The sequence below is a fragment of the Apodemus sylvaticus genome, chromosome 10 (genome assembly GCF_947179515.1).
Source record: "Apodemus sylvaticus chromosome 10, mApoSyl1.1, whole genome shotgun sequence".
NCBI classification, from domain to species: Eukaryota; Metazoa; Chordata; class Mammalia; order Rodentia; family Muridae; genus Apodemus; species Apodemus sylvaticus.
In genome coordinates, this window is record NC_067481.1 from 45,556,750 (window position 1) to 45,579,342 (window position 22,593).

Consider the following 22,593-nt stretch of genomic DNA (forward strand, 5'->3'; position numbering starts at 1 on the left):
TTTCTGGTTGGGCTGGGGACAAGGCCATGATTTGGTAACAGGGTGGGTGCTGGGGTCAAACCCAGGGCTTTCCCAGCTCTGAGCAGTGAAGACTTGATGTGCTTAACCCGATGGGACACGCTGTGATGCAGCCCATGGCTAGAGCTCAGTACCAGGGTCATTTATTAGATGGGTGTTAGTTGTCCTGGGACATGCCTCCATCACAGGCTCAGTTTTACAAGAGTTCCTTCCTTGGAAGAAGTTGTTGTGAAACCAATACTAGAGGTTGGAAGAGCAGAGGGGTTATTTTAGAATTGTCAGCATCCATTTCAGGGCGCTATGGGCTGGTTGGCTTTTGGACGGTGTCTTGTCCTCACCCATTTACCATGCCCAACCGGTTGGTCTGCTTCCCTCAACCCTTGCCCAAGAACAGGACTTCAGAGAGCTTTCATTAGTGTTTTCAATAGTGTGGGTGTAAGCTTAAGGTGGCAAGGCTGGCCCCAGAATACACCCAAGCTTGGGGCAGACAGAGTCCTAGTTAAGGTTACAAAGCTGTTGGCTGTGCCTTCTGTCTCTGTCACACGTCCGGGCTCTACTTTCTCACTCAGTCAAGAATTTGTCTTTTTGTTGGCGGCTGGGTGCACGTTCAGGGCAGAAGTCAGAGCGGAGGAGGCGAGAAAAGTAGATGAGGATCATCACGTCCAGCATGAGGAGGATGGCCAACAAGAATGTCCCCAGGGTCCTCTGGCCCGCATACTGTAGGAAGAACTTGGTGAGGTAGGCCTGGGGGGCCAGCCGGAAGAGGAAGTACATGACCAAGTTGACATACTTGTTGACCTTGTAGAGGAGGAGATCCTGGGCATTGTTTATCTTCATCATCATCCTTAAGGTGAGGAAGATGTTGCTGACCTCCACCAGTAGTGTTAAGACGCCACCACCAACAAATCTTTTCCAAAAGATACCGGAGAAGAAGGCGCCCATAGCCTAGGGGCAAGTGACAGAACAAGGGCACTTGAAACAGGTGAATGCCAAGTGTGACTACTAAGATTTCCTTATTCACTAGGTCTTAGACTTTGTCCACTAGGGTTTAACTCTGTATGACATTCCTAGATAGATAAAGGTTAAGCCAAAGGCACTCTGCTGGCCCCAGAAGGAGTTTAAACATTGAGAGTCTTAGGCAACTTAAAAGCCAGGCAGACACTGCTGGGTTAAGATGGCTTCCCTCCCTGGCTCAAGTGGTTGTGAAGATTTTGCCTGCATCATTTCGCTGGGTTCTCCCTTACCATGACATGATGAACAAGGTATTCCCAAGAAGCTCGAGTCTGCCTGCTAACCACGATGTCCACTGTGTCATGGATAAAGTATCCTAGTGGAGAGGCAGGGGAAGAGAAGACTGAACACTTTAAATTATCTTCCAACCTAATCTTAACCTTTGGGGCATAACCTACCTGCAGAGAAGCAAACAAGCAAATAGCCAGAGACCGACCATGCCGTTTCAATCTCCACCAGCATTTCAGGGGTTTGCCATATGCTGGAATAGAGAAAAGGGATGTAGCCTCCCAGAGGACCCTCGCCTCCCCCAACAGTCTTGCCAGTCCCAGGGCGCTCTGGGCGCCTACTATTGGCTGATTGGAGAGTAAGGAGGGACTTGGCCAAAGCCCAGGTACCTTGGGTTTCCCACAGCCGTTCTTGGTTGGGTAGTTTTCCAAACGGAATCAGGTGAGATCCTTGGCGTCTGTTCACCCGAGAGTGATGGGAATAGCAACAGGGAACCCAGTCCGAGCACCCCGCAAAAGATCCCACGGCCATCTCATTACCCCGGCTTGTTCACTCACCACAGCAGTGCCCAGATTCCCGATACAATGGAGTGGGTGAAGGAGACGAGTAGATTGTGCCAACGCCAGGTGCGCAGGGGGTCGGTTTGCACGTGTGCAGGCAGGGGCAGGCGACAGAGCACGCGCCGGAGTGCCCGGAAGGTCAGCGTGGCGCCCAGGAGCAGCGGCCAGGCGGGGTGCAACAGTAGGGGCATGCTGGCCCTCCCTGCCGTCTGTCTGTCCGCCCTTTAAGCCGTCTCGTCCGGCAGTTCTGGGAACACCGTTCCGTCTCTGGCCAGCGCGCCACGATCGTTTCTGCCGCGGGCCGCCAGCCCCACAGTTTCGCGGAGCCCTCAAGGCCCCTTCGCTCCTCCCCGCGCTCCCGGAGAGGCCTCTGCCCGCCCCTGCCGCCCGCGCCCCCGCCCCGCCCCGCTGCCTGCCCCCGCCCCTCGGGCGCCTCTGCCGCGAGGAGGGCGCGAGCCCGGTGTCCCCCAGGGCCCCGCCCGGATCCCGCCGACTTCGAGCGCGAAGGGGCTGACCCCGTCATCGCTGCTAAGGCACCCCTGTCTGGCGCCTCCCGACATCCGAAGGCGTCCTCGGCCGCCCTCGTGCGCACGGCCCCACTAGCCCACTTCCCAACTTTCTCCGCCGCCACTGGTTTCTAAACCCTGGGCGGGTACTGCGAGAACGCTCCTCTCCCAACTCTTTTCAGGGCAGAGCTGGGCGGGACCATCACACAGCCGTTGCTGCTAAACGCTGATCCTGGGGGCTCAGGAGCGCCGCCTCGGACCATGGCTCCGCCCAGACCCGATTCCTCGCTTGGACGGGGATCGACGTGTTTACCTACCTCTCCCGCGCTCCGCACGAGTGTGCTTAGGAACTGTTGAGTCACCCACCATCACCACGCTCCTCCCCACCATTCTTGGGCTCCTGGAGCATAGCGGTTGTCACAGTCCTCCCTCAGACAGTCCCAACCCTCCTCTGGCTCCTTGGAGGCTGGGGCGGGGAAGGCTGCGGATTTGCCCAGACAGCTGGGGTGACCCTCTCTCCAGGGCAGCGGCCTGGAGTAGTTGCGGCTTCTGGCCACTAGGTGTCAGTCTGTCCTCACTGTGATGCGGCATCCAAGCCCGCCTTCACTCGAGAGTAAGGCAGTTGTTTTGCCGGGCGGGATCACCAGACCGGATGAAAAGGAGCAGCCCAGAGGCGGTGCAGGAGTGAAGGAGTGTGTGCTTTTGGGGGGTGGGAGTGGACAACGCGGGCAAAATGGGGACTAGGAGAACGGTGTTTCATGAGGGAACGGGGGAACAGAAACCCAAGCTCAGACATCCAGGCACCTAAGCCTTTTGGGTGTTTGCTGCCTTCCCTGATGGTTCCAGGATTACACATTAACTCCCATGGGTCTCCAGGGTCACTCAAGGCCCATTCGGTTACTAAGTGATAGCATTTTACCCCCCTGCACTCCCTCTTTGCTAACTGGGAAGCCTGTTCACCAGCCGACTCCGGCCTGAGCCAGCGACCGCAGGTTCCCTCCGGTCGTTCCACGTAGGCTAGCTTGGGGCGGGGCGGGGACAAAAAATAAAACACCCTTTCTCTGGCTGTCCTCGCCCATTCTGAAATAGGAACGTTAGCTAAGGACCACCTCCTGAATACTGCATTTTATAACTCCCTTAGAAATGCAGGCGTCCTGAAGAAGTCAGGATTTAATTCATCCTGGTTGAAACCCTACCAGCGATACTAACCAGCCCACTATTTCTGGACAGAAACGTAGAACCCTCTCTCTGGTTCCCCCCCACCACCACCACCATGACGCTAGAAGTTTTGAGTAAAGGACCGAGTCCCCTACGGCGGCGTTTCGTGCGGGTTCTGAGAAGCCGAGAGCACGGTGCTCAGTGGTTGTTACAACCGAGAGACCACGTCACGTACTGTTCAGGTGAATCAGTTTGTCCAACTGGGGTTTTCCCGTTCCCTCCCTCGGCAAATACCAAACAACCCTGCTCACCGCCCCACACAGCGGGCTCTCGGTTCGGTTTTGGTGGTTTATCCTTTACGTGCCAATCAAGGAATCCCTTTATCTTTCTGAAGTAGTGCTAACTCCTCCTGAACAGCTGGGACTGTATCGATCTCCGCTTCACTCGCATTAGACTTTTGGAGGGACAATCTTGTTTTTGCAGGGCAACATAAGTGGGCGCCTCATCGCTCCAGTCTAACTATCCATGCCTAAGTCACGCGTGTGCAAAGTGACTGGACTGGTACGGTTCTGAGCACTGAGGGACTCGTCAAGAAACCCAGAATGACTTTTCCCTGATCCTTCGTTGGGGAAACACGACTTAGCCTCCAGGTTGAGTTTATAGTCGGTGAAAGACGCGGGACTCAAGAGACGCCCCCGTTTCGCCGGCTCCGCCCAGCAAAAGTTTTACAGCTAGAAGGAGGAGCTCCCGGATGGGAGGGTCCGCGCACGCGCCGCACGGGGATTCCAGAAGCGTAACTGAGAAATGAGATGGAGAAGTACGAGCGGATCCGAGTGGTGGGAAGAGGTGCCTTCGGGTGAGCCAGGGCGCTGGGGAGGAAATGCGAAGGGAGTAAGAAAATAAGCCCCAATTCTCACCAAGAAATCATGGCCCTGTTGGCTCCGCCCCGAAGCGAGAGCACCACTACGGGATGCCCCGCCCAGGCATCCGGTCCTTAGGTCTAGGCGGGAGGGCCCCGCCCACAGCCAAACCACGCCCACCAGACCTGCTCGTGCCCTTGGTAGATAGTTGTTCCCTGTAGATGGGTTATTCTTTGCTTGATAATGAGCGTGAGCTGCACAGGTCAGACTGCCCGGAGTTTACAGTTATGACCAAAACAGGCGAGGTACTTCCCCATTACGAACATAGCCCATAGGAAGTTGATTCAAACAAACAAGATATTGTTAAAACAGTTAGTGTAGTTTGAGTAGTTATCAACAGCAGGACCTTAAGGAGTCCAGGTGAGGTGGAAGGAAGGTCGAGACTTGAAGAAATGAGCCGGGCATGGTAGCACACACCTTTAATTCCAGCACTTGGGAGGCAGAGGCAGGCAAAAGTTTGAGGCCAGCTGGTCTACAGAGCAAGTTCCAGGACAGCCAGGGCTACACTAAGAAATTCTGTCTTGACAAAACAACACTAGCAACAGCAACAAAACAAAAGATTTGAAGAAATGAGGACTGGGCAGAGTCCTTCTGGCAAATAAAATAGCATCTGCAAAGATCCTCACATGGGAAAAATGTTATAACATTCAAGAAACTGAGAAAAAGACTTGTGTAGTCGGGATATAGTAAACAAGGTAAGGAATGTGGTTGTCACGGAGGGCAGGGGACCAGATTATGATCCTGTAAACTGGAATAAGAGGTTGAGTTGGTTTAAAATATAAAGGCAAAGGGTTTTGTTCTTGTTTGTGCTAGGGGTTGAATTCACAGTATCACAGAGCTACACCACAAACCAGGGAAGAATTTGAAAACTGAATGGGGTATGGTGGTCCATACCTGGAATCTCCCAGGGGTGCTGGAGGTAGAAGCTTACAGATAGGAAGTTCAAGGTCTTGGCTAAATAAATATGCTTCATAGCAAGTTCAAGGTCAGCCTAGGCTCTGAGAGTGTGTCTCTGAAAACAAACAAAGCAAGAGAGTGGTCTAACATGACCCATGGTACATGGACTTTCTCAGGCTGGGGCTCAGGAGTAGAGGGCCCTGGATTTGAGAGCCTGCTCAGAAAAGAAAACACAGCTAAGTGTCCTTGTGGCTGCTGTGTATAGGTTAGAGCTAGTGAAGGCAGTGAAAGGGACTGTTTTAGAAGGCTAGGGGACAATTTTTTTTAGCTTTATTTTTATGCCCATTAATGTTTTGCATACATGTATGTCAGTGAGAGTGTCAGAAGATCTGGAACTGGAGTTACAGACAGTTGTGAGCTGCCATGTTGGTGCTGGGAGTTGAGCCTGGGTCCTCTAGAAGAGCGGCCAGTGCTCTAACCACTGAGCCATGGCTCTAGCCTCCAGGGGACATCTTTTTTAAAAAGATTTATTTATTTATTATATGTAAGTACACTGTAGCTGTCTTTAGACACACCAGAAGAGGGCATCAGATCTCATTCCAGATGGTTGTGAGCCACCATGTGGTTGCTGGGATTTGAACTCAGGACCTTAACCACTGAGCCATCTCTCCTGCCCTCCCTCCCCCAGGGGACATTTTTTAAGTAAGATATTCTTGTCATTGCCAGAGGCAGCTAAATTATTGACAGTGCTGAAGTTTGAGTTCTTTGCACAGACCTCTACTTAGAAAAGACTTTCAGAAACCTGGAAATAGAAAGCTGGAGTTAGGGAATTTAAGGCCAATCTGAGAACACTGAGTTTTCAAGGTCATCCCTTGCTATGTAGAGACACTCTATTATTTCAAAATCCTGATACCAGGAGCTGGAAAGATGGTTAGGTGGTTAGAGCACTTGTTCTTGCAGGTGACCAAGTTCTGTTCCAAGGATCCACTCTGCGGTTCATAACCACAGGACACTCCAGTTCCAGGGGATCCAATATCCAATACCCTTCTCTGGCTTCCTGGGGCACAAAGATGCATGCCGACTAAACATTTATGCATATAAAATAAATGGGGTTTTTTGGATTTGGTTTTTTTTTTGTTGTGTTTTGTTTTGTTTTGTTTTTGTTTTTGTTTTTTGAGACAGGGTTTCTCTGTGTAGCCCTGGATGTCCTGGAACTCACTCTGTAGACCAAGCTGGCCTTGAACTCAGAAATCTGCCTGCCTCTGCCTCCCAGAGTGCTGGGATTACAGGCGTGTGCCACCACCATCCAGCAAATAAATGTTTCAAAAAACCAAAACAAAGCAAACTGTTTATGAATGCATTGTACAGGTTTATATATGTAGAACACATTGTTGTTGTTGTTGTTGTTTTATTTTGATTTTTCAAGACAGAGTTTCTCTGTGCAGCCCTGGCTGTCCTGGAACTTACTCTGCAGACCAGGCTGGCCTCAAACTCAGAAATCCACCTGCCTCTGCCTTCCAAGTGCTGGGATTAAAGGCAGGCACCACCACTGCCCGGCTGAAAAACACATTTTTTAAAAAAGTAAAATTCCTAGTTTTACATAGGTCACAGGGAGGTTTAAACTGTTTTTCCTTTTTAAAACATTTGTTTTTATTTTATGTATCTGTGGAGGCCAGAAGAGAATGTTGGGGCTTCTGAAACTGGAAGTGGGAATCAAACCCAGGTTCTGTGGAAGAGTGCTCTTGGCTGCTGAGCCATCTCTGCAGCCCAAGATTTATATTTATTATTTTAATTTTGGGTGTTGTGAGTGAATGCCACCTATGGAGGCCAGAAAAGGTCATCAGATCCTTTGAAGCTGGAGTCACAGGAGTTTCTAGCCTACTGAATTGGATGCAGAGCCGCGCTCCAGACCGTGTTGTTCTTGAGACAGCCAGGGCCTTGCACTCCATATCCTCTTTACCCTCCACTATGCCCAGCTTCGTCGTCTAATGACAATGCGCCCCGGGCTGCCCTAATGTGTGACTGGACGCTCAGCTGGCGCCCGCTCGCTGCTCTGTGTTCCTAGGATCGTGCACCTGTGCCTCCGAAAGGCTGACCAGAAGCTGGTGATTATCAAGCACATCCCTGTGGAACAGATGACCAAGGAAGAGAGGCAGGCGGCGCAGAACGAGTGCCAGGTGCTGAAGCTGCTCAACCACCCCAACGTCATCGAGTACTACGAGAACTTCCTGGAGGACAAGGCCCTCATGATCGCCATGGAGTATGCGCCAGGTAGGAGGCTTTGCCTCGGCCTACGGGGCCTTCCCCCTCCAGGAGAGCCGGACACCATTAGGTGCCTTGCCTCCAGAATAGCCTTGGCTGGAGGCCAGGAGGACAGAGTTGTGGCCCTGCTTGGCTTGTGTGGCCATGACAGGTTCCTTGCCCTCTCTGCTTCTTGTGTCCTGTTCCATAAAAGCAGTGGCTTGTTCCCATTGTGGTAAAGTCCTAGTCCTCACAGAGTTCTCTGGGCCACAGGTGGCACCCTGGCAGAGTTCATCCAGAAGCGCTGCAACTCCCTGCTGGAGGAGGAGACCATCCTTCACTTCTTTGTGCAGATCCTGCTCGCACTACATCACGTGCACACACACCTCATCCTGCATCGGGACCTCAAGACCCAGAACATTCTTCTTGACAAGCACCGCATGGTCGTCAAGATCGGTGACTTTGGCATCTCTAAGATCCTCAGCAGCAAGAGCAAGGCCTACACGGTGCCTGCGTGCAGGGGACACTGGGGTCCTGGTAGCTGAGGCTTGCCCTACCTTCCTGCCCTTCCTCCTCCCCCAGGCCCTGTCTATATGGTCCTGAAGAGGAAGCCCCAGGGCTTGCTTTGAGATGCTCTGCCAGAGCCTTTGTTCCTCTGTTCCCAGGGCTGTAATACAGGCTTCCTCCTACAGGTGGTGGGTACTCCATGCTACATCTCCCCTGAGCTGTGTGAGGGCAAGCCCTACAACCAGAAGAGTGACATCTGGGCTCTGGGCTGTGTCTTGTATGAGCTGGCCAGCCTCAAGAGGGCCTTCGAGGCTGCGGTGAGTACCAGCACTACTAACGGATGGGAACTCTAGCTCCTTTGCCATGGCTCTGACCACTTCTGTGTTCCTTCTCTTGCGGTTGGCTGAGTCATGTCCATCTCTATACCTGATGGTGGGTTACCCTGGGCCAGGGTCTCTCGAGATCTTGCTCAGTTCAGCCTATGCAAAGGCTTGAGTCCTGCTTTAGCCTGAGAATTCCTGAGGGTATGGATGTGGTCCCTGACTCTTCCGTGAGATTACAGACATTCCCAAGAGCAAGCCTGGGGTTTCTTAAAGCCCCTGGCATTTCTAAGGACATAGCTGAAACCTCTGTATCAGACTAGGAAGTTTTCAAAGCATTGTCAGGCTCTCCTACCATTCTGTTTGTTTTTTTTTTTTTTTAATGTATTTTAGTGCTCTATCTGCATGTACCCCCCCACAGGCCAGAAGAGGGCGTTAGATCACAACTTTATGGTTGGTTTTGAGTCACGATGTTGCTGGGAATTGAAGTCAGGACCTCTAGAAAAGCAGCCAGTGCTCTAAACTGCTGAACCATCTCTCCAGACCCACCCCCCACCTTTTCTGCCTTTTCTAATGAGACTGCAGTGACCTGAGGGTAGACCTGTTTTTATTCTATCATAGGGGCGGGGGGGGGGGGGGGGGGGGAATACTACAGCTGGAGAGAAGGTCCTGAGTTCAAATCCCAGCAACCACATGGTGACTCACAATCATCTGTAATGAGATCTGACGCCCTCTTCTGGTGGGTCTGAAGACAGCTACAGTGTAGTTTCATATAATAATAAAATCTTTAAAAAAGAAGAGGAGGAGGAGGAGCCCAACCCAGCACCTTGGCCGTCCTCACTTGTGCTCCACAGAACTTGCCAGCCCTGGTGCTGAAGATCATGAGTGGCACCTTTGCACCCATCTCTGACCGGTACAGCCCTGAGCTACGCCAGCTGGTCCTGAGTCTGCTCAGCCTGGAGCCTGCACAGCGGCCACCCCTCAGCCACATCATGGCGCAGCCCCTCTGCATCCGGGCCCTACTCAACATCCACACCGATGTGGGCAGCGTGCGCATGCGGAGGCCTGTGCAGGGAGCTGGGTCCTGGGGGCGGGCACCAGTGAGGACGTAGGAGGTTTAGGGCTAAGTTCATTTTGTGTAGTCAACGTAGGACTGTCAGAGACAGCCCTTGTCCTGAGGCCCCTCTGTGTTCCGCAGGGCAGAAAAATCCCTGACCTCAGGACCACCTATGGCCTCTGGCAGCACAGGGAGCAGGGCCACCAGTGCCCGATGCAGGGGTGAGTTCAGGACCAGCAGCTGGAGCCCGTGGCCTCGCTCCCATTTGCACTAGTTTAACTGGCCTCAAACTCTGTCCTCACAGGTGTTCCCCGGGGACCGGTGAGACCTGCCATCCCGCCACCACTGTCTTCCGTTTATGCATGGGGTGGTGGCCTTAGCAGTCCCCTGAGGTTGCCAATGCTCAACACGGAGGTGGTGCAGGTGGCCGCAGGGCGCACGCAGAAGGCTGGCGTTACACGCTCTGGCCGCCTCATTCTGTGGGAGGTGAGCAAGTTGGCACTGGCCTTGGACTGGTGAGGGTAGGAGCCCAGATGTGGAGTTGGGGGTCCTTAGGCGTGACCCGCTCCTCTGCAGGCCCCACCCCTGGGAGCTGGAGGCGGTACACTCCTTCCGGGGGCGGTGGAGCTGCCTCAGCCCCAGTTCGTCTCTCGTTTCCTGGAGGGCCAGTCAGGTGTGACCATCAAACATGTGGCCTGCGGGGACCTGTTCACCGCTTGCTTGACAGGTAAGCTGGTCCGGGGAGTGCTCTGTACCGGCAGGAGGAAGCCAGAAGGTGCAAACGCTCTCTCTCATCGCAAATTGGTCAATATTTCTTCTAAAAATTTACCCTTTCTATCTAGTAGTGGCAGCGATTTGCTGACTTCAGCGCCTTTTCCTGGCACAGTAAGCCTGGCAGTAAACGTGCTATAGTTATCCCCATTTGAGAGATGGGAACAATAAAGCTCTCACTAGTTCAATATTCCACGCGATAAGGAACCACCCATGTCTCCCCCCATGCTGTCCGTCAGCCCCTTTTCAATATTTCAGTGTGGGCATTCCCCACCCCCACCCCCATTCCCCTACCCCAATACTGGAGTTTGAACATAGGACCTTGTACATGATGGGCAAGCTTTCTACTACTGAGTTACAACAATCTCAAGCTTTTTTTTTTTTTTTTTTTTTTTTTTTTTTTTTTTTTTAAAGACAAGGGGCTGGAGAGATGGCTCAGTGGTTAAGAGCACCAACTGCTCTTCCAGAGGTCCTGAGTTCAATTCCCAGCAACCACATGGTGGCTCACAACCACCTGTAATGGGATCCGATGCCCTCTTCTGGTGTGTCTGAAGACAGTGACAGTGTACTCATATAAATAAAAATTAAAAAAAAAAAAAGACAAGGTCTTGCCGGGCAGTAGTTTTGGTCTGCTTTAGAGATCCACCTGCTTCTGCCTCCCAAGTGCTGGGATTAAAGACGTACACCACCACACCAGGCTTTGTTTTAATTTGCTTTGAGGCAGTGTTTCCCTAAGCTTGACCTGTTCAACTTGCAATTCTCCCTCAACTGAGTAGCTTCAGTAGCATACTGGTGCCACCAGAGCAGACATCCGCTCCCAGTTTTATCTACTCCCTCCACCCTATAAGTGAACCACACTACCCAAAATGCCCTCTTTCTCTCCCATCTTACTGCTCTCCTCCCTAGACCGAGGCATTATCATGACATTCGGCAGTGGCAGCAACGGGTGTTTAGGTCACGGCAACCTGACTGACATCAGCCAGGTGGGTGTTCCGCTACCTTGGAGAGGGGAAGTAAGCTCTAGGTCCCAGGCTGCACCTGCTCCGGGTTAGATCAGGGGAAGAACAGGAAACTTCCCCAGAGGCTTCCCACCTGTTGCTGTGTCTGAGCGCTGTGCTTGCAGTGCCTGTGGTTGGAGTTAAAGAGACAGTTACCTTCCGCGAATTTGCAGCCTCCACCTTCCGGCTTGCAGGGGAAGGGGCTCAGACCATGGCAGAGGGCAAGTCCTTCACTTTTCTCTCTCTCTCTAGCCCACCATTGTAGAAGCCCTGCTGGGCTACGAGATGGTGCAGGTGGCCTGTGGGGCTTCTCATGTGCTGGCCCTGTCCACAGATGGAGAGTTATTTGCCTGGGGCCGAGGAGATGGTGGTAAGCCCGCTGCCCAGCCCCTGCCCTTGTGTCCCCCACAGGTCTCACCATCATGCTTTGCTCCTTGTCTTGCCTGCCTGTCTTCCTCTCCGTGGCCCATTCTTTCCTTCCTCTTTATTTTTTTCTCGAATACTAGTCATTCATTGGACGAACCATTATTTCACACTTTATTAGTGCTCAGATAAGATGAATGGGTGTTCCCACCTGGGATGTGCTTATCTTTTCTTGCAGTGCTAGGAATCAGACTTTACACACCGTGAGTACATGCTGTCTCAGTGACCTGTTCCCCTAACCCACCTGGCTAGGTACTGAAGCTGGTGATGTCATAGATGGGTTCCTGTCCTAGTGGACTCAAGTGTAAAGTGTGTGTGTTACGGGGAAATCTAGACAACACCATGGCTATAGCCATGATTAACACTGTGGAATTTTTAAAGGGGGCAGTTGTCAACCTGGGAAGGAAGGCGGGTGGCATCTGAATAGGGTCTTTCATTTTTATGAGATGGGGGGGGGTATTTCACCAGCAACTTGGTGTCTTGCTTTTTGGTTTTTTTTTTTTTGTTGTTGTTGTTTTTAACTTTTTTTTTTTAAAGCTTCAGTTAGCCTGGAAGTCACTCTTGCCTCACATGCGTGGCCTTCTGTGTCAGCATCCTGAGTGCTGTGCTGTGGTTGATGAGATGTGTGCTGCATCACACCCATCACACCCAGCTGCTGTTGGAATTATGAGCAGGTTTATTTATTTATTATATGTAAGTACACTGTAGCTGTCTTAGATCCCATTACAAATGGCTGTGAGCCACCATGTGGCTGCTGGGAATTGAATTTAGGACCTTCGGAAGAGCAGGCAGTGCTCTTACCCATGGAGCCATCTCTCTAGCCCCCATGAGCCGGGTTTTAAGTGACTGACCAGCAGTGAGGCCTAGGAAAAGCGCTTCAGGCTGAGAATAGCCTGGGCCATCTTGTTTCACTCTGGCATTACCACCTCTGAAGTTCAAACTAATCCCGTTTTGTTTTGTTTTGTTTTGTAGGTAGGCTGGGACTAGGCACCAGGGAGTCCCATAACTGCCCTCAGCAAGTGCCTGTGGCCCCAGGACAGGAAGCTCAGAGAGTTGTCTGTGGTATTGACTCTTCTATGATCCTCACCTCACTAGGCAGGGTCCTGGCGTGTGGAAGCAACAGGTGAGTAGAAACGTCAAAGTGCCAGCCAGGCCTGTCTCCCTGCCTAGCATCCTTGGATGCACAGTATTTCAGTCCTTATTGCCTTCCTCTTTCCAAGGTTCAGAGCCTTAGGATTTGTCTCCTGGAGCTATAGATCCTAGCAATCCCTTCAGAGACTCCCTGCAGTGGGAGAAAGGCAGGCCAAGGATACAAACTTCTGGCTCCACCCTTAGGTTCAACAAGCTGGGCTTGGACCACCTCTCCCTGGACGGGGAGCCAGTTCCCCTGAATCAGCATGTGGAGGAAGCCCTGAGTTTCACAGCCCTGGGCTCTGCACCTCTGGACCAGGAGCCCCTGCTGTGGGTGGACCTTGGTACTGCCCACTCAGCTGCTGTGACTGGTGAGTAGGACCCGGACATAGGCAGCCTCCAGGGGACTCACCTGTCCTCCAGACTTCTGTTCAACTGCCCTTTCCTTCCTTGTCTTCCGTCTCCACAGCTTCCGGGGACTGCTATACTTTTGGCAGCAATCAACATGGGCAATTGGGCACCAGTTCCCGCCGGGTCAGCAGGGCACCCTGTCGGGTCCAAGGCCTAGAGGGCATCAAGATGGTGATGGTGGCCTGTGGGGATGCCTTCACTGTAGCCGTTGGGGCAGGTGAGGGTGGGCAGGATGAGGGTGGACCACGGCAGGAATTTGGTGGGTCATACTCGGTGCCTCCCTTGTGGAATTGCTCTTGCTGTCCAGTGTTCAGCTGCTTGTTTAGCTTATGCCCTACTCTTTTGAATTCTTGGCAGAGGGGGAAGTGTATTCTTGGGGCAAAGGAGCTCGAGGTCGACTGGGCAGGAAGGATGAGGATGCTGGGCTCCCTAGGCCAGTGCAGCTGGGTGAGACTCATCCATACACGGTGACTTCAGTGTCCTGTTGCCATGGGAACACTCTTCTGGCTGTTCGATGTGAGTTTTCTTTTCCTATCTTACCCACACCACTAGTGTGAACCCAGCTCCCCTCTCCTCCCTGCTCCATCTTCCATAGTTATAACCCAAATTACCCATCCAAAGCAATCTTCTGGCCCCAGGAAATGAAAGCAGAACCTGTGGGAATGGGGAAGGGACCTTTGTAAGGTGCTGCGCCTCCTGCCGGAACGATTGAGGGCTCCCTCTATGACTCTTCACGGCTCATGTGAATTCTTGCTTCTAATCCTCCCTGGATCCAGTTGATATGAAAACTCCCCTTTCTGGCCTGGCAGGAGGGTTCTGGCTCCAGGGCCCAATGAATCAAAGGGGCTGAGGCTTGCTGTAGGCATGGCCTCCAGAGAGGCTGCAGTAGTTTCTCTTTGATACTCTCCAGCAGTCACAGATGAGCCAGTGCCCCCCTGAGGCAACAGGACGATTCAAGATACCACCTCTGAGTGTTCTGAAAAAATGCAGGTGCCCCAGGAGGAGTGACTGTTTTCAGCGTCCTGGATTGTGTCATCAATGGGGTAGAAAGGACAGCGAAGTCTACTCTGTTCCCCCAAGTCCCCGTTCCCAAACTCCTTATCTCACTAAATATCTGTAGGCTCCAGTCTGGCAGGAGTCAACTGAGGATGGCCTTTGCAAAAAAATGTGCCTTCTCCCAACCACCCCAGCCCAGTTAGAAAGGAAGTCACTGACAGTGTCTTCTTGGAGACTGCTGCAATGCTTTGGAATAGGGCAAGTCAGGGCTTGTTTGGACTGGCCATTAGGCTAGCCTAATCACTGTTTAGCTTGCAGCTGATAGGTTGGAGGGAGTCCCCTTTTCCGTCTTATCCTGAGGCAAGGGTTTGCACAACCCCTGAGAGGGCACCCCTCCCCCCTCTCAGCGAGAGTGTGCTGGAGCTATTTTTTGTTTGCTGAGGAGATACTGCTGAAGGTTGTCCTCACCCCAGGCCATTCCTCAGACCTAGACTGGGGAGAAAGGTAGCAGGCCAATCCCGACCAATTTCTCAAAGGTTTCAAAGTAGCACCAATAAAAATATCAAATGCTTGCTTGGCTTATGGTCTCTTCAGGGGTGGGTGGAACTGGCCGCTAGACACCCCAAGACTGGGTTGGGCTCGACTGTGGTTGCAGGGCAGCGGCCAGGAGGAATGTGGGCGCAGCCAGAGGCCTGAGGCTGGGGCCGAGGTTCCGTTGGCCCAGCGCCCAGCCCAGTTTCCTTGCTCCAGCCGGATTTACTGGGATCCTGTTGCCAGGCTTCGCTGCCTAGCACCTGGAAGCTAGGGCCGCGGGTCCCTGAGCGGCGCGTGGCGCAGGAGACCTAAGGTGGCTTCTAAAGAGTCAAGTCTTTGTGGTGCGATCTGATAGGCACCGTCATAACGTAAGGGGACCCGCTTCTGGAAGAATCTCAGCCACACTCGCAGTTCCATCGGGAAAGAGACTCCTGCCTTAACTTTCGAAGCCAGGGTAGAGTTCCGGAGCGCGACTGCATTCTAAGGGGTTGTGGGGTGGGCGGGGCACGCGGGCGGGCTCTAGGACCATGGGGACGCGGCTCCGCCCCCTCTTCCGGCGGGCGGGGTTGCGGACCCGGGCCGATCTCGGCCGCCAGTCGGCGCCGCCCGCAGCGGGGAAACGCGGCCCGAGCGAGGCGCGGGCTGTGGGGCCGCCGCGTGCCCGGCCCCGCTCGCCCGTGCCCGCCGCCAGCCCGCCATGCCCGGCTTCGACTACAAGTTCCTGGAGAAGCCCAAGCGGCGGCTGCTGTGCCCACTGTGCGGGAAGCCCATGCGCGAGCCTGTGCAGGTGTCTACTTGTGGCCACCGCTTCTGCGACACCTGCCTGCAGGAGTTTCTCAGGTGCGACCCGGGCGGTGGGCCTCGGCCAGCGGTGCAAGGGGTGAGGGTAGTGCTTGGGGACGGGCTCGGGCCGGAGACTCGTCGCGCCTTTGTCTGCGAGGCCGCCCGGTGACCTCAGGAGTGCCCACCATGATGTCAAGGGGCGGCAGTGACGTCAGGGCCCTGGGGAGGACCTTACGCACCCAAGCGTAGGGTCTCGGGTCCTACCTGCCCAGCTCCAGGTAGGAAAAACTACCTCCCCACGCTCTGGCGAAGGGAAAGACGCCCTTCCTGACCCGTGGCCGGCCCTTCCCCCCCACCTGAGAGCTGGAGCAGCCACAGTCTTGAACTTTGAATCCTTTAGGGAAGGGAAGGACAAAGCCTCCCTCTCCCGCGTGGCACTTAGCCTCTTGGAGTTTTCACCTGTCCAACCTCTTCTTTTCATCTCTGACGTTTGAGAGAGCGGGCGCTATTGTTCTCCCATTTCACAGAGATTCAAAAAAAGGCTGCGATTTGCCCAGGGTCACACGATTCAAGTCTTAGCTGGGAATCCAGCCCGGACTGCGTGTGGCCAAGCAGTAGAGGTTGGACTGTGACCCGCAGCCCTCCCCGCCTCTTAACTGGGAACCTTCCCTTGGGGTCTTGAGTACAATGGATGGTTGGTACACTGGCCACCCCGGTTGGCACTGAATGCCCCGTGCCCCCTCAGGATCCAGGTCCTGCCTTGCCGCTCAGGCATCGGTCACATTCCTGGGTACCCTGGGCGGTCTAGAGTCTCCTGCCACTGAAGGCTGCATGTTGGAGGGGAGGTCGGGGAGCTTCAACGTCCGTGGAGGTCGTGCTCTAGAGCACAAGGAAGGCTAGGTCCGCCGCGGTCCTGCGAGGGGAACTGGCAGGGAAAGCAACGTGGGACTTCTGCCTCAGTGCTTCGTCCCCACTGTCTTCCGAAGCTCCTGGCTGGCGGAAATCTCAGCAGGCCCTTTGTGTTTTGTTTTTTTTTTTTTTTTGTTCCTAGCAGCCGCGGGCTCCTGCTCTCACATATGCTCCTGCTCAAGCTGCTCTGGTGCCCCCTCCTCCCTCCTCTTCTCCTTCCTCCCTCTGGCCCTCCTCCCTGCAATGTACACACTTAACTCCTCTACAGACACACACGGGCCCATTGTCTTCTCAGCTCCCTTCCTGGCCCTCTGGTTTCCAGATGAGGCCAGCTGAGCCAGCCCCCTCCTCCAGCTGGCCCACCCTTATTGCCTTGGGGAAGGGGCCAGGAGGGGTCTGTCAGGCCTTCTTCCCTCCTTCACCTCCTTCTCAGTCCCCTCGCGGCTGCTTCTGCCCCTCCTCCTCCCGGAAATCCCCTCTTCCTCTCCCACTGCCCCCTCCCCCCATCCTGTCTTCTCCCCTGGGCTTGGGCCTCCACTGCTCAGCCTGGAGCTGCCTCTGCCTTCGCCCCTCCCCCATGATCGAGTTGTGTTTAGTGATTTCTGGAGGAAAGAGGTGATTGAGCAGGCCCCCACCCCACCCCACCCCACCCCCATCACCCCTACCCTACAAGTTAGGTTGTCCATAGCCTTGGCCAAACCTTTTGTCCTGGCTGGGCCCCAAGCTGCAGTTAGCTGCTGCCTGAAGCCTAGGGACTTGCCTTAGTCTCCTTGCTGTCTTCAAAACCACTGGGTCAGCACATTCCAGAAGCAGCCAAGTGGACCCCCTCCCCCTTGGCCCACCCCTCTTTCCCGACTCCTGCTGCTGCTGGCTGTCACTCGGGTAGAGCCAGGAAGGCTGCTGTGGGTGCAGGCTTACTTCTTTAGTGCCTAGTGTGGGGTTCTTTGCATGACGGACATGGCCAGTAGTGTGGGACCAAGGGGAGGCACTATGATGGCCTGGGCCTCTGGGATATGGACTGCCCTGGCTCTGGAAAGGGCTTTTACAACAGGGCTGCCCCGCAGTTTCTGCTTCCGCCTTGAGGCCTGCCTGCCTGCCTGCCTGCCGCCTACCTGACTCAGATCTGCCAGGAATGCCAAGCCTGGGGGCTTTCAGTCTTGCTGGGTGAGCCTTTGCCTTGCCTGAGCCATGGCAGTCATGTGTGACAGGTCTTGTTGGGGTCAGTTGGGGCATACTGGCAGGAAGAAGCGTGCCGCCAGGCTCTGTGGGTGTTAATATCTGGGTGGAGATGGGAGAAGGGAGACAGGACAGCTGGCAGGTGTTGGGGTCACCAAGTTTCAGGAGCTTTGCCTGTGGTTAAAGCCTGAGTTACCACAGACAGACATACCCAGTTGCTGTTTCACTAGGGAGTCTCTGATTGGTTTTTCGCTTTTTCCACTCTCCATCTTCTGAATAGGGACATTCTAACCCTTCTCAGAGGCAAGTTGTGAAGGCCAGGTGGGAGTGTGAGGGAGGGGTAGAGGGACACAGGGCCAGGGGCCTTGCTGGTCCTTCCCACTCCTTTAGGAGACACACCCTCAGAGATGAGAAGGGATAGCATAAAGTGGCCTCAAGATGACCTTAGCCTTGGTTCTAGGCCTGGCACTAAATCCAAGCCCATCCCTGTATACCCGCCCATCAGCTTTCAGAGTAGCCAATGAAAACCATTCTGGGGGAAAGGGGGGTGGCAGGATGCCTGTTTCTTTCAAGTCCAGCTGCTATCCTGGGGGGAGGGGATGCCAGCTGCCACCTGTTGGGAAAGTGTTGCCCAAGGCAGCTGTGTCTGTCTGCCCTGGACCTGGGATACCATTTGTATCCCAGTCTAGTACCCTTGAAAAGTGGGTCCCTTCTGACTTCTGCATGTCCCTTTGTCTCAGCAGTGGCAGCTAGGAGGGGGCCTGGCAAGGGAGGGAGGCTCCCCTTACTGAGGCAGCGAGGCCCAGGGCTTGAGGAGCCTTGACACCCTGTCTTTTTCCTTTCAGTGAAGGAGTCTTCAAATGCCCTGAGGACCAGCTTCCTCTGGACTATGCCAAGGTGAGTCCATACTGCTAGGTTGGAAGCCCAGGTACATAGTATATAGGCTGTCACCCTTGCTGGGGGCTGGCGCTCTTGGCAGCCAGTAGGCACAAGGCCAGTGTCAACCCCAAGCCTCATGATCTCGTGCCCCCACAAAGGTAGCTTGTTCTTTCCCACCAGGCCAGTGTGCAAACGAAGGCTGTGTTTGCCCTGGGGGGCAGGCACAATGCCCAGCCTGTAGGGGTGCACAGAGCTGCTCTGTGCCCATAGAAAGTGCTCCCTCCTCTTCCTGTGGCTGGGGGCCAAGACCCCTCCACTAAGAGGAAGGAAGCAGAAGGGGGTTTACCTTACAACTGAGCAGGCTGATGGCCTGCTTCCCTGAAGGGGGCGTGCTCATATGCAGCCATGTTGGGGGCTCTAGGTTCCAAGTCAGATACTGTCTACTATATCCTTCATCCTAGGGCACAGACATATAGTCTGAGAGGTCTTTGATCAAGAAGCTATTATTGGCTTACAGGCATAGCCAGCTCAGTTGAGGGTTGGGGTGGATAGCAACTACAGCAGGCTCTGATCTTTGCCGACTCCTCCATTCTCTGTCTACAGATCTACCCGGACCCGGAACTGGAGGTCCAGGTGTTAGGCTTGGCTATACGCTGCATCCATAGCGAGGAGGGCTGCCGCTGGAGCGGACCCCTTCGCCATCTGCAGGTGAGGCAGGCTCAGCTGCGGAGCTAGGACCAACCCTTACTTGGCAGATACTGATGTCGTCTGTCCCACCAGGGCCACTTGAACACGTGCAGCTTCAATGTTGTCCCCTGCCCGAATCGCTGCCCAGCTAAGCTGAGCCGGCGTGACCTGCCCGCCCACCTGCAGCACGACTGCCCGAAGCGCCGCCTCAAGTGTGAATTTTGTGGCTGTGACTTCAGTGGGGAGGCCTACGAGGTACATGGGTCCAGGTTGACAGTGGAGGGAAGGTGAGGCACGCGGGAGCCCAGGCTTACCCCATGCCCTAACTTACCCTGTGGTGATTTCTCAGAGTCACGAAGGTGTGTGCCCCCAAGAGAGTGTGTACTGTGAGAACAAGTGTGGAGCCCGCATGATGAGGCGACTGCTGGCCCAGCATGCCACATCTGAGTGCCCCAAGCGCACCCAGCCCTGTGCCTACTGTACCAAGGAGTTCGTTTATGACACCATCCAGGTGAAGCCCTCGCTGACCTGTAGGCTGTGAGACTGGGTACCAGGGAGTCAGGGTACTGACCACTCTGCTTCTATTTCTGGTCCTAGAGCCACCAGTACCAGTGCCCACGCCTGCCTGTTCCCTGCCCCAACCAATGTGGAGTGGGCACTGTGGCCCGGGAGGACCTGCCCACCCATCTGAAGGATAGCTGCAGCACTGCCTTTGTGCTCTGCCCTTTCAAAGAGTCTGGCTGCAAGCACAGGGTGAGAGGCCCCTTCTTCCTCAGCCGCTTTAGCCTTTGCAGTCCTTACCGGAGCATCAGTTGCTGCCAGTGTTGAGGCCTTGATGGGTCCTGCTTATTCCCAGCCCCTTCTGCCCTCATCCTGTTCTGGGAACTGGGTGCCTGCTACCCCTTCCTGTTTCTCCTCTCCCTTGGGCCTTCCTCTTTTGGTAACTTTTTCCTTCTCCCATGGCCGTGGGTTTTGCCAACAGTGCCCTAAGCTGGCAATGGGACGTCACGTGGAGGAGAGCGTAAAGCCCCACCTGGCTATGATGTGCGCCCTGGTGAGCCGGCAGCGGCAAGAGCTGCAGGAGCTGCGGAGAGAGCTGGAAGAGCTATCCATAGGCAGTGATGGGGTGCTCATCTGGAAGATTGGCAGCTATGGGCGTCGGCTACAAGAGGCCAAGGCCAAGCCTAACCTGGAGTGCTTCAGCCCAGCCTTCTATACGCACAAGTACGGCTACAAGCTGCAGGTGTCTGCATTCCTTAACGGCAACGGTAGTGGTGAGGGCACACATCTCTCCATCTACATTCGTGTGTTGCCAGGCGCTTTTGACAATCTCCTTGAGTGGCCCTTTGCCCGCCGGGTCACCTTCTCCCTGCTGGATCAGAGTGACCCAGGTTTGGCTAAGCCGCAGCATGTCACTGAGACCTTCCACCCTGATCCAAACTGGAAGAACTTCCAGAAGCCTGGCACTTGGCGAGGCTCCCTGGATGAGAGTTCTCTGGGCTTTGGCTACCCCAAATTCATTTCCCACCAGGACATCCGAAAGCGAAATTATGTGCGGGATGATGCAGTTTTCATCCGTGCCTCTGTCGAACTGCCCCGGAAGATCCTCAGCTGAGTAGAGCCTTTTGGCTTAAAGTGGGAAGGGAGGTGGGACCGGATCTCAGGCACTGGCTAAAACTGGATTGGGGGCCGGACCTCCTTTCAGCTTCTTTTGCCTGGGCTGTTAGCCCACTCTCTCCCACCACCATCCCTACCCCTCAGGTGCCTCCAGTTGGTGCTTCAGCCCTGGCCCCTGCGGGGAGCAAGTCTCGGGGTCATCAAGGGCTGGAAACATGATCCCAGGGCCTGTCTCCCCTCCTGGGCAGGGCAGACATGCCTTGATGCCAGCCACATTCTACCTGGACTGAGGTGCCTGCTCAGGTGCTATGTCCCAAGAGCCATAGTGGGGGTGGGAGGTATTGGCAAGGGAGGGGTAGTTAGAAGACTCTGCCTTGAGATTAACTTCTCTTTCCATTTACCCAGTGCTGCCCTCTCTGGTTATTTATTTCTCTAGTGCTAGGAGGGCACAGCAGGGATCTCTGATTTTTAATAAATCCTGAATTGTATTTATTAACTTGATTCCAGCCTGTCAACTCCCAGTAGTTTAGGGCTCTGGGAGGCTGGGCCCAACAGGAGGAGAGGGGGTGAACTGCTCTGCTTGCAGCCATTCCTCTCTGGTGGACGTTATGGGAATTGCAGGAAACTTTTTGAGTGGAAGCCTCACCTGCCCTCTGGTGGCTCAATAGATAGGTGCGGTAAGCACTTAAGCTGGCATCTCCAGTCCGTACCTCACCAAAGACAAGTGCTCTGCTTACCTGGTCTGTCTGTATCAGTAATTACCAAGTACATATCTGTGTGTAGGCCAAAGATCAACATCAGGTGTCTTCCTCAGTTACACTCCACCTTTTTGAGATAGATCAAAAATCCTGGAGTTCGCTGATTCTACAAGACTAGATCTTCCCTTGACTGACCCAGCAGCCTGGGTGCTACAGGTGTGCGTTGTGTATCCAGTTTTTTACTTCAAGGCAATCTTTACAGCCTGAGGCCTAGTGGGCAAGAGTCAAGCGAAGTAACGTTTCCCCCTTAGAGTAAATGAGGCTGCATGTGCCTGACAGAGTAAGGACTGAATGTTAGTCTGTACTCCAGGAGTAAAAGGGGCCTTCAAGATACACAAAACACTTCAGGTTTTCTCACCTGTAATTTCATTTGCTTTTTGTGCAATGCTGAATGGTTGTCTCTTGACTGCATACATTTTACCAGTCAACTAAGAACAGAAGCAAATTGACTCCTTTAGTTAGTTTGGGGCAAGGCCTGGATTTCTGTGGGGTTCCCCCCCCCCCCCCCCCCCCGTGCATGCCAGACTCGACTACATACATGTTCAAACCCTAAATTCTTCACTAGTAGGTGTATAGCTCCCATTAATTTTGGCAATAAATTTGGGCTTCCTTTCAGCAGGTTACTTAGCTTTGTGGGATTAACTACACTTGGTAAAGTGAATTCTTCTCAACTACTGGTCTTGGAATGTAATCATGACAGGAGGTAATTAACATGGAGTGTCTTTCTGTAAGGGCAGCTGAAAGGTAGAGGGAAATGAAAAAGGCCTTTAGGAACACAAGAGGTCACTGGCTTAGCTCTCAATAGCCTGGTATTTTCACTATCCACTCATCAGGGTGACCACGGGACCTTAGCTGAGAAAGCCAAAATACTCTCCCACTATATAAAAACAGTAAACATAACCTGCTGCTGGCAGGGAATGGGTCAAACTTACAGAATTTCTGAAACTGGACAGCTTAGATTAAAGCTGACGTGTCTCTGCTGATAAAGACAACTTCATGACTGAAAGGTATCACACCTTGCAATTGACACACTTTGGCTGGCCCTGTGGCCTGTCCCTCATTCCAGCTGTAATCATAGCATTAGAGTTCAGGGCACA

The 22,593-nt window shown here is 53.8% G+C and overlaps 3 protein-coding genes across 12 annotated transcripts; 2 read left to right on the plus strand and 1 right to left on the minus strand.

Annotated features, from left to right (window-relative positions):
- Positions 1-421: 421 nt before the first annotated feature.
- Tlcd1 (TLC domain containing 1) lies at positions 422-3,039 on the minus strand. 4 transcript variants are annotated; one of them, XM_052194530.1, is made up of 6 exons: positions 2,641-3,039; positions 1,815-2,064; positions 1,428-1,510; positions 1,263-1,345; positions 809-963; positions 649-735 (listed from the first exon to the last, which is right to left on the minus strand). In XM_052194530.1, the coding sequence occupies exons 2-6, from the start codon at positions 2,006-2,008 to the stop codon at positions 675-677; spliced, it is 576 nt and encodes a 191-aa protein (XP_052050490.1). In that variant the 5' UTR covers positions 2,009-2,064; positions 2,641-3,039; the 3' UTR covers positions 649-674. The 4 variants fall into 4 exon arrangements, with proteins under 4 accessions (XP_052050487.1, XP_052050491.1, XP_052050489.1 ...); XM_052194527.1 differs by having other exon boundaries at positions 422-963; positions 2,641-2,991; XM_052194531.1 differs by lacking the exon at positions 2,641-3,039 and adding an exon at positions 1,647-1,714 and having other exon boundaries at positions 422-963; positions 1,815-2,190.
- A 395-nt stretch (positions 3,040-3,434) lies between these two features.
- On the plus strand, positions 3,435-14,724 carry Nek8 (NIMA related kinase 8). Of its 7 annotated transcripts, XM_052194521.1 has the most exons (16): positions 3,444-3,723; positions 3,965-4,337; positions 7,364-7,569; positions 7,813-8,045; positions 8,232-8,363; positions 9,221-9,429; positions 9,565-9,644; positions 9,728-9,909; positions 10,000-10,150; positions 11,101-11,177; positions 11,445-11,562; positions 12,588-12,738; positions 12,951-13,117; positions 13,216-13,374; positions 13,515-13,673; positions 14,068-14,724. In XM_052194521.1, exons 2-16 carry the CDS (start codon positions 4,291-4,293, stop codon positions 14,094-14,096), a joined length of 2,100 nt encoding a protein of 699 aa, XP_052050481.1. In that variant the 5' UTR covers positions 3,444-3,723; positions 3,965-4,290; the 3' UTR covers positions 14,097-14,724. The 7 variants fall into 7 exon arrangements, with proteins under 7 accessions (XP_052050485.1, XP_052050486.1, XP_052050484.1 ...); XM_052194525.1 differs by having other exon boundaries at positions 3,435-4,337; positions 13,216-13,280; positions 14,071-14,724; XM_052194524.1 differs by having other exon boundaries at positions 3,437-4,337; positions 13,216-13,280.
- A 536-nt stretch (positions 14,725-15,260) lies between these two features.
- On the plus strand, positions 15,261-22,111 carry Traf4 (TNF receptor associated factor 4). Its single transcript, XM_052193969.1, has 7 exons — positions 15,261-15,527; positions 18,401-18,452; positions 19,038-19,142; positions 19,215-19,376; positions 19,471-19,632; positions 19,719-19,874; positions 20,104-22,111. Exons 1-7 carry the CDS (start codon positions 15,385-15,387, stop codon positions 20,734-20,736), a joined length of 1,413 nt encoding a protein of 470 aa, XP_052049929.1. The 5' UTR covers positions 15,261-15,384; the 3' UTR covers positions 20,737-22,111.
- The last annotated feature ends 482 nt before the right edge of the window (positions 22,112-22,593 follow it).